This window comes from Lycium barbarum, chromosome 10, assembly GCF_019175385.1.
Source record: "Lycium barbarum isolate Lr01 chromosome 10, ASM1917538v2, whole genome shotgun sequence".
Taxonomy (NCBI): Eukaryota; Viridiplantae; Streptophyta; class Magnoliopsida; order Solanales; family Solanaceae; genus Lycium; species Lycium barbarum.
Genome location: NC_083346.1, coordinates 11,251,001 through 11,265,742, shown reverse-complemented (window position 1 = coordinate 11,265,742; position 14,742 = coordinate 11,251,001). Strand labels below are relative to the sequence as shown.

At 37.2% G+C, this 14,742-nt stretch overlaps 1 protein-coding gene and 1 pseudogene across 1 annotated transcript; both read right to left on the bottom strand.

Annotated features, from left to right (window-relative positions):
* Positions 1 to 1,047: 1,047 nt before the first annotated feature.
* On the bottom strand, positions 1,048 to 1,455 carry LOC132612723 (uncharacterized mitochondrial protein AtMg01250-like). The gene has a single exon (XM_060326826.1). The coding sequence runs from the start codon at positions 1,453 to 1,455 to the stop codon at positions 1,048 to 1,050; it is 408 nt and encodes a 135-aa protein (XP_060182809.1).
* A 12,821-nt stretch (positions 1,456 to 14,276) lies between these two features.
* LOC132612722 (beta-D-glucosyl crocetin beta-1,6-glucosyltransferase-like) overlaps positions 14,277 to 14,742 on the bottom strand; it is a 3,219-nt pseudogene continuing 2,753 nt past the window's right edge.

The window sequence follows — 14,742 nt, the reverse complement described above, 5'->3', positions numbered from 1 at the left end:
GTTACAATTGGACTGGAAGTTGGGATTAAATCTCTGAGTGATGCTGTCAATAGGCATTTTCCTCTTGATAATTCTCCAACAATTGAAAGAGATCTTGAAAGGGAGATTTTTAATCCAAATTTTGTTAATGAAAGGATCCTCATCTCTCTTAGTTCTGAGATTACTGAAAGCAGACGAGCATGTAAAATTGCCTTGAGGGTTGATACTCCAAATAGGTTGATCCTTCCTGTTGGGGTGTCCAATATCTACCAATGAGATTTCCTGCTTGATATTGTGATTCACAGTATATCGAAGCCTGTCAAGAATTCATTCTTGGTTGTTGAAATAGTGATTGACAGAAATGTTGCTAGGCTTGGGATTGGGATTGATTTGAGAGTAAATAGGACCAGATGGTGTCCATTTATCCCACCAAAACATAATGTTTCCTTCATGAACCTTCCAGAAAATATAAGGTTCAATTTTTGCTCTAATGGACATTAGATTTCTCCAAGTACCGGAGTCTTTGGGTGTAGGAATTTTGGAGATGGGGTTAGATCTAGGACAGTGCTTGGCTTTGAGAAATTTAGTCCATAGGTTGTGCTTCACCCTGAATCTCCACCACCTCTTAGCATCAAATGAATGACATATATCTTGAAGATTTTTGAACCCAACTCCACCTTCGGAGCAAGGGAAGCTGAGGTTATACCAAGAACTCCAGTGTTTCTTCTTCTTGCCATCCTTTTCACCCCAAAAGAAGTTGCAGAAATGCATTTTGATGAGTTCGATTGTGGTTTTAGGGGGGGGGGGGGGGGGGGGGGCTAGGGCAGCAAATATGTAGAAGGTTTGAGATTGAAGGATGTGTTTAATAATAGTGGCCACCTTGTTTTGAACTTTAGTGGATAGCTCAGAGAAATATGAGACTAGCTTCCTTTCAGTAAAAATAGGGCATCCAAGGTAGGTGAATGGGAATTTCATCTGATTAAAGCCTGTCCACCTTTGGATCCTCTTGTTGTGCCTTCTGGATGTGGACTTGTGGGAGATAAAGAAGCTCTTGTCCTTATTAACCTCCTATCCAGATGCTTGTTGATAGTCTTTAAGGACCCTCATAATAAGCTTAATGGATTTTCTGCCTCCAGAGGAAAATAGGACTATGTCATCTGCATAGCTGAGATGATTGATCCTTGGACCTCTAGGATTCATATAAAAACCAGTGAACTGATCATTATCATATAGTGCGTTTAGGGCTCTTACAAGAGCCTCAGCAGCTATGATGAATAAGGAAGGAGATAGTGGATCACCTTGCTTTAAACCTCTAGTGGACTTGAAGAATCCAAACCTGGTACCATTGATAAAGATAGAGTACCAATTATTAGCAAGCAATCTATAGATCATGTCCACAAAAGGCTCAGCAAAGTTCATTTTTCTTAGAACAGCCATAAGAAAACTCCAAGATAACTTGTCATATGCCTTTGACATATCCAGTTTCATAGAAATATTTCCATCTGGATTTTCCTTGCTGATACCATGTGTTGACACTCAATTTTGTCCCTCTACTCGGGTTTCTAAATTTACTGACGAGCTAAATACTTTATTTTTTTACAATATTTTATTGCTACTACTATTAATATCACTACTTTTATTTTCAACATTATGAGCATTACTTTATCACAAATGTTAAACGGTTAGTCATCGTTTCGTTTTCGGGTTTGGACTCGTTAAATTAATTACAAGACAACGCTTTATTAAATCATTATTTTTTCTATATATTAATTGTCTTCGCATAGTATATATTGTACTAGTCCTTAAATTAGAAGCCCAAGAATAATTAAATAGAGGAGGAAGGATCAACAATTTTCAGCCAAATTATTAGCCCATCACCTATTTCCCACACGACCAGCCCACTACCATTTACATTATATCTACCCCTCTATTTTTATTTTTGTGTGCATTTAGCATGTATTGTATGACTAACATTTGTGCTTGTTAATTAAGATAAACCTTAGTGACATTAAGGGTTTTAGTTTTAGTAATGGGTAGTCAATTCAAAGAGGAACTAACAATTAGCTCCATGGGCTTCATTTTCCTTTTTGTTAAAACTATCTACAGTATCTATAATATTTATTTTTTAGAATAATTGATTTTCGAAATAACATGACTACATATTTTGGCTAAAGGAATCATAATTTACGCCTACTATCTTAGAGATTTAAACATCACAAATTTCACACTAACATTAGCTTTTCTCCAAATATATATAAACATTACATATCCTGCTTCTTTTAGTTTATTTCAACTAAACTCTTTATGCAACTATTATTTTCTACAATTTTTACTTTAAATAACTTTAGCAATACTTACAAGGTATTTTCTTAAATATTCAAATATTTACATCTACATTTTAGCCTTAATTAAATAACATAAGTCCGGTCGGTTAACCATTGTTAATGGGTCTTAAAGGATGCCTAATACCTTCCCTTTAGACTAATTGAACCCTTACTCAGATCCTTTTGGTTTTGTAGACTTTACAATAATATCAACTTTAGATAATTACTTTAATTAACTTTAGGTGTCCTAATTCACCGTAAATAATTAGGTGGCGACTCCTTAAAATAAAACAAAAAATAGGAATCACCAATATGTTATACTTCTAATTTAACCCGGTTAAAATGGGGTATGACTGCTTGGCGACTCTGCTGGGGAACACTTAGGTTATAACCATAACGGACTTAGTTTTAATTAGGCTTTGTGTGCTTGTTTTAATTACTTTATTGGTTATAAACTGCTTACATGCTATTAATTGTTTGTTTGATATAAACTTTTTAAGTGTTACTGCTTTGATAAATTGTCATTCCGTTCATAAGTGTTACTGCTTTGATAAATTGTCATTCTGTTCATACTTCCTCCACTCCTGGAAAATTCACACAAATTCACACACTTAAAGCGGTTTTGCGGTTCGCAGTCGTGCACTACTAAATCACCCTTTAGTTGGATTGATCTTGTGGATTTAGTCGATCGGCGGTGCAGTTGACGGCCACGGACCTTCCACTCCCAAGTTGTCCGCTTGGGGGAGCCTTGTGTCATAGGAAAACAACTCTTAGTCAGCCTAAGATAGAGCTAAACCAACACCCTTTATTAGGAGCATACATTTCATGACCTAGGAGGTTTAATACCCTTGGTGTATTAAACCCATTAGTTGACTTTACCCAGAAGTCCAAGCGGGTTCACGACCCCGAGTGACACTAATCATACTTTATGTGCATGTTTGAAGGGTAACTGTGCCTAAATATGGACTATTTGCTTTAACTAATTAAACTTTAGGGGGGAGGGAATGACTAACGTTTCTATGACAGGTATAGACTTCACATTAGAGTACGTCCGTGATCAACGAATGACGAAGACCAAGGGCATCACAAAATGGAGCTAGATGTCATATTTACTTTACTTAGATTAGGAAACATTTTATATTGTACTCATTTGATATGTAATAAATATTACATTACTTTTGTACTTTATTTTGGGGAATAGAATTTGTTTAATTAAACAAAAGTAATGGGATGACGTATTACGGCACACTTTACCTTTCAAACAAACGTTAGGCCTACCTCTGGCACAAAGAGGTCACATGCATATTAGGACGCGTTATTGTACTCTTTTACATTTGTTTGACAACTTTATGAATTATTTGCTACATGATTTACTTGATTTTACGTGATCATGACTTCACCTAGATATGTTAATAAGACTAACATAATTTGTACTTTATGTTTCTTTTATCTATTCCCAAAAAGTTGATTCGTGTTGACACTCGATGGCCGACCATCCTTACCTCATAAGGTCAAAGACGTCATCATTACCTGAACGTAGTTGGGTTGTTCAAGGAAATGAAATTACTATGTCTGATTCGGCCGCTTCTATTTCAACTGGTGTGGAAAACATCGTGATCCCTGGTGATCCCCCCGAGACTTCTGAACACGGAACTACTATTCAACGGGATGAATATATCGCCCGCCTGACTCAAGAGATTGAGGATCTACGTGGAGAGATAAATCGGGTTAGAAACATGACCAACTTATCCGTTACACTCCAAAGTCCACCTCCTGAACCTACAAACGTCGCACCAAACCCGCCTCATTTTCCATCACTTGAATCTCCAGTTCTTGAACATTTTCCTCCCCGAAATAATGCACCTACCAACAACTTACTTCCAATCACCCTCGCAAATCCACCAAATCCATCATCCGTCTATACCCCTCCACAAAGTCAACCACCCACCTACACTACCTATGCTACTCCTAATCCATTATCCGTCAACCCAACAAATCAATCGCTAGCTCACACTCCTTATATTCCTTTATCCACCACCTACAACTACTCTAAACCCACCAAACCAAGCCATTACATACTTTAACCATCCACAACAGCCTTTCTACTTTTACCACTACGCTGAACCCTACCAAGCTCCGCTATTCCCTTACCCTGTCTACAACACCCAAGCAAATTACCACCAACCTCGAGCACCTCACGATCAAAACCCACGTCCATACCAATCTGTTCAAGCTCCCACTTACTAAAATCGACCACATACCACACATAAAGCCCGTCCAAACTCTGTCATAAAAAACACCCGTAATTACACTCGGTTCGCGGGACCTTTGGCTCAATTATTCGAAAGACTGAAAGCCACAGGCGTGATACAACCTATTGAAGGGAAAATTCTCAATCCTATTCCGAAATGGTTTAACGGTTCCAAGCGCTGTGCATACCATTCTGGAGTTGTTGGGCACGACACTGAAGATTGTTATGGGCTCAAAAACAAAATTGAAGCCTTGATTAAGGAGGGAGCAATCCAGCTCACTGGAGCTCGGCCCAACGTGGACAACAATCCCTTTGCCTACTCACGAAAACGCCAACATGAACATGATAACTATCGAAGAAGTTAAGAATTTGAAAGACCATTACGCTAATTGGAAAGATGGAGATGGGCACGTCATCAACTTTTACTTCCGTGGGAACAATCCAAAACAAGTACTAGTGAAGACAACTACTCACAACACCAAGACACCGACCATATGGGGTGCCGAACCAGGAGAGACTTTGAAGAATTGAACTTGTACTCCGTCCCTGATTCACCGGGAGTCTTGGTGGATTGAACATGTAGTGAACTTTTTATAGCACGATTTTTTACTTTGCTTCATCTTTTGGAAGCTTAATTGCAAAATCTATGAATGCATTTCTGATTTTCCTTAATCATCTATTATTATTATTTTCTACTTTATTTATCAAAACTGCCAACTCTATGATTGCGACATAAAATGAACGAATAGACAACATACATCTCGAGAGAATAACAAAGAATTTAGATGATAAGACAAGATTCCATTTTGAAAGAAAATGAAATAGTCGATAGATGATGACGTAAACATGAAAGCTAACAATTCAAGAAGAAATCAAAGTACGACGTCAGGTTAGACAACCTAGTTTGCAACCCTTCCTTTAACAATAGGTGCGAACTACGCTTGACCTGATTCCTCGGTGGATACGTAGGCAGCCCACATAGGGACTCGGTCATACTAGGTTAGAATTTTTGCCATTTGCATGCGTACGAACTACGCTGACCTAATTCCTGTGGCGGGATACGTAGGCAGCCCACATAGGGTTCGGTTGCATTATGACAGAAAATCCAAAAAAATCCTTATACAAGGAGAACTATGCTTAGCCTGATTCCCTCGACGGGATTCGTTGACTATCAACATACAGGTCAATCATATTTAGATAGAAATCCTACAAACCTTTAGCCATTTACATAACAGAACTACGCTGACCTGATTCCCATGGCTGGATACGTAGGCAATCCAGATCGGGTTCGGTCCCTTATTAGAAAATTTTAAACCATTCTTATGTACCTTACGAACTACGTTCTGACCTGATTCCCTAGAAGGATACGTAGGCAACCTATATAAGGTTCGATCACACCACAACATAAGTTTAGCATACCCTTCTGAATCCAAAACTGGGGCATATTTTGAAAAGATATAGACGAAAGAACGGTTGGACATAGACAGTATTGAGGCTACCAGACAGGAAGTATTATAGACCAATTACTTTAGAAGTGTCACAATCCGAAGTTGGCAGAATATTTTACAACTTACATATATATACATTTACATATATATCTTTCCTTACATATATACATTTACATATACATATTTCACAATTTATATAGTCACATTTCCTTATACATATACTTACATACATACCTTTCAAATGAAACACTTTCTTTCAATTGTTTCACCACTGTACATCTATCGAGGCTTGAACGGAGATCACAAGATACAAACAAACAAGATGAACGGAGCGCCAACAATGTCAAGCTTCGAGTCAACACGAATCAAATTCCCCCTCCCAAACTAAGAATTTTTCTTTGAGTGCAGGAATCAAAAGAACACGAGATCAACAGTCAAGTTTACCGATCACGGCTAAAAGCATCGCTTGTCCATTGTGGCCTCGCCTCAAAAGCCATACGGCTTTACTTCCAACTTTATCTTTTAATTTATTTTATTTTTATCACAATAATTTTATGACTTTATATACCTGTTTTTGTAGGTTGACGAGATGGAAGGCGAATTAAATCAGGATTACGTGTCCTTAATATGGCCTGTCACGATACCATCAATATCATTAGCCGAGCGAACTGACTCTTACTTTACTCTCCGTTTTATTTTTTATTTTAAATACTTAAATGACTTTACTTTAAATTTAGTAGAAATCAATATCACACTCCAAGGATACCTGGGTTCGTCCACCCTAAAATAGGACATATTGGGTTCTTCCACCCTAAAATAGGATGCTTGGGTTCGTCCACCCTAAAATAGGGCATATTGGGTTCTTCCACCCTAAAATAGGATGCTTGGGTTCGTCCACCCTAAAATAGGACATATTGGGTTCTTCCACCCTAAAATAGGATGCTTGGGTTCGTCCACCCTAAAATAGGACATATTGGGTTCTTCCACCCTAAAATAGGATGCTTGGGTTTGTCCACCCTAAAATAGGACATATTGGGTTCTTCCACCCTAAAATAGGATGCTTGGGTTCTTCCACCCTAAAATAAGATACACGGGTTCTTCCACCCTAAAATAGGACATTATTTACTTTAAAATGCCTCGCACGGCATATACATTTAATTTAAAATGCCTCGCACGGCTGATAACGTCCAAATCCACCCTATTAATTAGAATGGGCACGGTCGTATGCAAATATATTTACCCAACTATGAGTCAGGGTCGAATCCCACAGAGAACAATATGTAGGCGATTAGGAAAAGTAGGAATTTTCACCAATAATAGCTAAAGCCAAACAATAGTTGATATTTTGGTTTTGTTTGAGAGAAAATTATAATTAATGCAAAAATGTAAACTAACCTAGAAAGCAAGTAAAATGATCAATGGCCACAAGCATGGATACAAGGAAACTACGCTCAAGTAACGATCCAATGTACTTCATGATTTACAAATAATGGTGAGCTTATATTACTTAGCCTCGGATAATGACTCTAATTTAGCTTCTTTCGAAGACTAACTAGACTACCTAATTGAATATCCCTAAATCAATTAGGAGCATTAAGAACACCCGAATATGGCTACAAGTGGTGTCGCCTATTCCTAGGTCGATTTCCATTAGATGAGGGTTAACGCCTCAAATTCTTATTAATTAATCTTTCTCAATCCCGAGTTTGCCTCTTCCAAGTTTAAACCGAAATAAATGGGCAAGTCTTAGGGTTAGCTACTCCCTTAAGAATCATTCAACATGAGATTAATTAAAGAAACAATAACTCACTTCATTAGGAATAAAATTATTCAACACATAAGCAAAACAAGAGATTCAATCCAAACTTTAATCTAGAATACTTCCATAAACGAGATTCAAGTATTGAGATGAAATACTACACACATAAATATTCAATACAAAACAAGAGTAGAAGAAAGGATTAAGAATATCTCATTAAAGTGCTTCCAATCTTCTCATCCAATGTGTTGGTGTGAAACCCTAGCCTCCAAGGACTTGTGTTGAGCCAAAGATGTGTTTGGAAAACCCTAGTTTTCTTTTTATAGGACTTGGAATGGCAGAAATCGTTAAAGCCCAAGTTCTGGTCGAACTGGGCTAAAAATCCTCCTGCGCGAACGCGCCAGTATTCTACGCGAACGCGTGGAATCACGTTTGTTGTTCAGCGCGAACGCGTGAACTTGCAGTGCGAACGCGTGGACTTAATATCGCGCGTGGGCGCGAACGCGTGGGATACCTGCGCGAACGCGCAGAGTATTTTTCCACGAAATTTTCCAGAACCTCCAGTTATTTCCAGTGATCAACGTTTTGTGCTCTGTTTCGCTTGTTTTCCCCACTTAGGCTCTAGGGACCTCGTATTACCTGAAACATGATAAAAACCACGTAAAATAACATAGACTTGCTTAAAAACAAGTAAAACTTATAGCCGAAAAACGTCGATTTTGGCGTAAAATCACGCCACATCAACGGCATATGCATATTTACTTTCAAATGCCTCGCACAACATATGCATTATTTACTTTCAAATGCCTCGCACGGCATATGCATTATTTACTTTCAAATGCCTCGCACGGCATATGCTCTATTTACTTTTAAAGGCCTCGCACGGCATATACATTGTTTACTTTCAAAATGCCTTGCACGGCATTTGCATTATTGCTTTAAATACCTCACACGGCATATGCATCATGTCCTCGAAAACAATCGGAGACATACATGGGTTTGTCCACCCTAAAATAGGATACATCGGGTTCGTCCACCCTAAATAGGACATATTGGGTCATTCCACCCTAAAATAAGAATTCACATTTTTATCTTGAATTTTACAGGATTGGCGTCGAGTCTCCGAAGATGACCGGGGGCATCATTCGGCTATACAGTCTCATATGCCTAAGTCAGACGGCTACACTATGACTCTACTCTCTACTTTATCATTCACTTTACCAACTCTAATGATTTTACCTTGAACTTTACAGGAATTATCATTAAGCCTCCGAAGACAATCGGAGATATATCATCCAGTCCCCGAAGACTACCGGAGATATGTCATCGAGTCCCCGAAGACAACCAGAGACATCAAATGGCTACACAGCCTCACCTGCATAAGCCAAACGGCTACACACTTACTTTACTCTATACTTTATCGCTTTATTTCATCATCTCATTTACCTACTTTAACGACTTTACCTTAAATTCCGCAGATATCATTTATCATCGAGTCCCGAAAGACAGCCGGAGGCCTTACTACTATCATCTCCAACCGCAACTAGAGATATTATTACATCATCGGCATACGCATCACACATTCATTCAAGTCCCTGAAGACAACCAGAGACAACATCTGGCCACACTGCCTCATTATAAGCCACACGGCTTCGTCTTCACTCTCACACTCATATTTACTATCATTTTGCACACTTTATAATTTTACATAATCAACTTTATTACTAATTGTGACATGAATTTCAGTTTCGGCAGAAAGTACAGTCTGCAGAGACGCAACACAACGTGGAACTTTATCTTACGCAGTGAACTGGGGCAAACACGCTAAAGAGAAATATCAAACTTACAAGCAAGGGTCACAGATCTACTCTCGAACTCAACTCCGCCCACGTCCACAAATACGTGACACGTAGGTCAATTTCTCTTTCATATTCCCCACTAAAACTCTATTTCAATCAACTCTTTTCACAATCTCATATTCCTTTCTACATCCTCAGCGTCTCCATAACTCAACACTGGGGCATCTTTGGAGAATTTACATTGTGTCTAGTAGAGTCCTACTTAAAGGTGTGTTGCGCGCCACATTTATAATTAGGAGGTTATAAGCATATGTTCCATTCTTGAACGTTCTCGTCACCTGTCTACAACCCCCGCAAGATTATGAATCCACAAAAACTTTCGAACTACATATGGCCTGATTCTCGTGCAGCCCGAGATATGTAGGCAACTCGAAACTGAGATTCGGCCATAATTTTCCATAATTCCTTCGGTCCTCATAATATTTTCCATCAATTTTCCTAAACCGTACTTTCTTACAAATTCATATTCGTTGGTCCAAACAAAATTGGCTACTACGTCAACTTCTTCGCCCGAAGATTCTTACATCATCTCCGGTCGAAGAGGGGCATCTGTTGACACCCAATTTTGTCCCTCTTTTATTTAATTTACTCAGGTTTCTAAATTTACTGACGAGCTAAATACTTTATTTTTTTACAATATTTTATTGCTACTACTATTAATATCACTACTTTTATTTTCAACATTATGAGCATTACTTTATCACAAATGTTAAACGGTTAGTCATCGTTTCGTTTTCGGGTTTGGACTCGTTAAATTAATTACAAGACAACGCTTTATTAAATCATTATTTTTTCTATATATTAATTGTCTTCGCATAGTATATATTGTACTAGTCCTTAAATTAGAAGCCCAAGAATAATTAAATAGAGGAGGAAGGATCAACAATTTTCAGCCAAATTATTAGCCCATCACCTATTTCCCACACGACCAGCCCACTACCATTTTAATTCAGTCCAGCCCAAACGAATTATCGACCCGGCCCAACTCCTCTTTTAACAAAAATGAAACCCTAGGGTTTTATTTTCTTCTTGGTCCGCCTCCTTCGTCTCTCTCTTCTCTCTCTTTCTACGCTCCCCTTTCTCTTCCTCTCTCCTCCTTCGTCTCTCTCCCACGTTCTCTGCCACCTCCACCTCTCGCTGTCCCCCACTCCTGTTCCCCGATTTGTCTCTCTCCCACGCTTTTCTCTTTACTTTAATATAAACAAAACCCTATAAATGGGATCCGAAGTTGAATCGTTTGAAAAAGAAAGGAGGAACTTTGTTTTAGAAAGGAGGATATTCAGCATTTTGGGAGACCCAACTATCTTCTATACTTGATTTTTCCCTTTTCCGGTGAACTTTAGCCGCGACAAAGGGGTTTCCAATAAATTCAATTTGATTTTCTTTGGCTTTAAAACTTTCTTCTGCGGATTTGTTGAGTTTAGAACTCAAAAAGAATTCGAGTGTCATTCGTGTTTGAGCATAGGTTCGAGACCTCGACGCCCCGTTCACTGCACTTGAAAAAGGTCAGTGCAATCCCTTCCTTCCACTTTTAGTTCGCTTTGATTTCTGATGTGTGTTTGGATTCTCTGTTTACATATTTAAAGTGATTTTAATTTCAAGTTGGTGCTGTAATAAAATTTGTATATCCGATGTCGTAAAATAGGAAGTTATATTTATCTTTTTTTTTTTTATAATGGTTGATGCTCATTTAGTATATTCAGTGTTTCATTTGGAAAATATGGCTTAAGATCTCTATCTGATGTTCATATGAATTATTCTCTATGGTTAGTTAAGCTTAGTTTAAATTCTGTTCAGTGTAGCTCTATGCTTGTTTAGTGTATTAATCATGTTGTTTGTTGATAAGTTGGTTTAGATTAGGTACCCAACCTGCTTATATGTATGATTAAGTGCATCAAGTATTAATTAATAATGATACTCTTAAGATCATATTACTAGTTTACGTGTGTGTTCTACTTTGAAGAGTACCATAAAATCATATTCGGTTTACTATGCTTTCACGAATGTCAATCTGGTTAAAGGAGCTGTTTGGTATGTTGATAATGTTATCACCCTAATTAAGTATGCATATTTTGAATTTAGTCATGTCCAAGTTTTTGGTTTATTGGTTGAAAGGTCCAAATTTGTTTGCAAAAGATTCTGTAGAGTCAATATATGATCATGATGGCCTAAAATATGATTTGTGTAACCAAACTAATCATATATGTTTGAGAACTAAGATTGAAAGAGAGCTGTGAGTCATCATGTTAAAATGAGATTTGCAAACGATTCATGCATAGTGTGATATTCTATAATTCCCCTTTTCATCTCTGTTTATCTATGCTTAACAAATTAGTCCTGAAATCCTTTGAATTGTTTCATACTTGGATGTTGGTTTGTTAGAAGTTAGCTTTGATTCAACCCTTGCATTGTTTTAAAACATCTTACTCTACCTACGTTCTATGTGTATCACATTGTATGTCATAATCCATATCATGTCTTCATCGACTAAACTTCTATTTCCTGTTAATAAGATATCTATGTCTTATGCTCATGGTATGATTATTTGGACTATTTGAGTGTATGCTATCTCTCTGGTAACCTCATCAGCAACCCTGTCCATCTGAAACAATTCTTTTGACATGTCTTTTGGTTTGCTTCTACTCCCCTGCTCATTCATTTAGTTGTATCACAACTAAAATTGGTTACAATTAGATACAGACGGTGTGGATACTGTGGTTTTGAATGGCAAATCCTGGAATAGTTGTGCACACTTCATGCTTGGCTATGCTTGGCTTCCCCCTCTGTATTCGATTTTATCATAGTTACACCTATATCATAATAATTCTGTTTCATCAATGAGTTGAGACTGCCTGCGTCTAATTGTCTTATATCTATGATAATCTTCTTCCTCGCTTCGATTAGCTTCAGTTAAATAAGATAAAAAATACTTTATGTTAAACCTCCTTGTTTTGGTTCCAGTCCAGTCCAATTAATTCTGTGCACCTACTCGTGTCTAAATCTTTGAATGCTCAAAGTCTGCAATAATCCCTTCTTGAACTTAATTGTCATTGCATGCATATTAAAAAATTGATTCAAAACACTGATTGAAAAAATTGGTTTGAAATCTCACATGTATTCTTGGTAAATGGCCACTCATTTAATCATCAGAATCTAATCCTTGATGCTTGCTGTCTTGTTTGGTTACATTTATGCTCCAAATACTCATGTTGACTTATCTTCGCATATTCCCTCTCTGATTTTCTGTTTGTGGTATGATATACCTCGAAGTATACATAGTATATGAGCCTTAGTATACATCAAGTGTATACAAGAGCCGCATATCAGTGTATACCTTTCAGGTATACCAGGCATACTCTGAATACTGTGCATGTATTAGTCATTACATATGTCTGAGCTTTGCACACGTCTAATGCATAATAGATGTTATACTGTTTGATTTAGTTGAGTTTGGTTGTTGCTTTGTTTATACGTAGTAAATGTGTGGTGGCTGAATTGTGTATACGTGAGGTATATTTAAAATATACACAGAATATACAATCTGTGAAGTTTTTTTTTTTTTTTTTTTTTTGCATTCATATTTTGTATGTTTAACATTATTCATTGGTCGTATACTAATCCTTTTCTTTCGTTTTTATGCATGACTACCGCATACGAGTCCGAGGGACTTGTTTTCTTCCACATTTGGCGTTGGGCTAAAATCCCAACATGACCTCTTCGTGTCCAGTCCGTCTGCATCCAAAATAGAAAACAAATTTCTGGGCCAAAGCCCAACAGTGATCAGACCGTAGCAGTCCACAAAATGATTGGGCCGAAGCCCAACCGCAACAGATCACATCAGTTTTGGGGAAAGTGGGCTGAGCCCATTTACATTATATCTACCCCTCTATTTTTATTTTTGTGTGCATTTAGCATGTATTGTATGACTAACATTTGTGCTTGTTAATTAAGATAAACCTTAGTGACATTAAGGGTTTAGTTTTAGTAATGGGTAGTCAATTCAAAGAGGAACTAACAATTAGCTCCATGGGCTTCATTTTCCTTTTTGTTAAAACTATCTACAGTATCTATAATATTTATTTTTTAGAATAATTGATTTTCGAAATAACATGACTACATATTTTGGCTAAAGGAATCATAATTTACGCCTACTATCTTAGAGATTTAAACATCACAAATTTCACACTAACATTAGCTTTTCTCCAAATATATATAAACATTACATATCCTGCTTCTTTTAGTTTATTTCAACTAAACTCTTTATGCAACTATTATTTTCTACAATTATTACTTTAAATAACTTTAGCAATACTTACAAGGTATTTTCTTAAATATTCAAATATTTACATCTACATTTTAGCCTTAATTAAATAACATAAGTCCGGTCGGTTAACCATTGTTAATGGGTCTTAAAGGATGCCTAATACCTTCCCTTTAGACTAATTGAACCCTTACTCAGATCCTTTTGGTTTCGTAGACTTTACAATAATATCAACTTTAGATAATTACTTTAATTAACTTTAGGTGTCCTAATTCACCGTAAATAATTAGGTGGCGACTCCTTAAAATAAAATAAAAAATAGGAATCACCAATATGTTATACTTCTAATTTAACCCGGTTAAAATGGGGTATGACACCATGTATGATCTCTTGGGCTAAAAAGATGTTTCAGTGATAAGCCTTCCTTTGACAAACCCTGATTGGTTATCAGAGATAATTTTTCGGAGAAGGGGGGCTAGTCTAGCTGAGAGGATTTTTGAGATTATTTTGTTAGCCACATTGCACAGACTAATTGTCCTCAGCTCGGAAAGAGATGTGGGTGAAGTAACTTTAGGAATTAGAACAAGGTTGGTGTTACTGAAAAATTTTGTGAGACTAGTTCTAGCAAAGAAGTCCTGCACAAAGTTGCAAACATCTCTTTTAATGATATCCCATGTAGCTTGAAAGAAATGGTCATTAAAGCCATCTGGTCCAGCTGCACTATTTGGGTCAATAGAGAATACTGCCTCCTTAATCTCACTCTCATCAAGCATTCTATGAAGAAGCATATTATCATCATCAGTGATGAGAGGCTCAGTGTCGTGCAAAATATTCTAGTAATTTATGTGATTGCTCTCAGAG

Excerpts from the sequence above, each read along its gene's own strand:
- LOC132612723 (XM_060326826.1), bottom strand. The coding sequence starts at position 1,455 with ATGTCAAAGGCATATGACAAGTTATCTTGGAGTTTTCTTATGGCTGTT.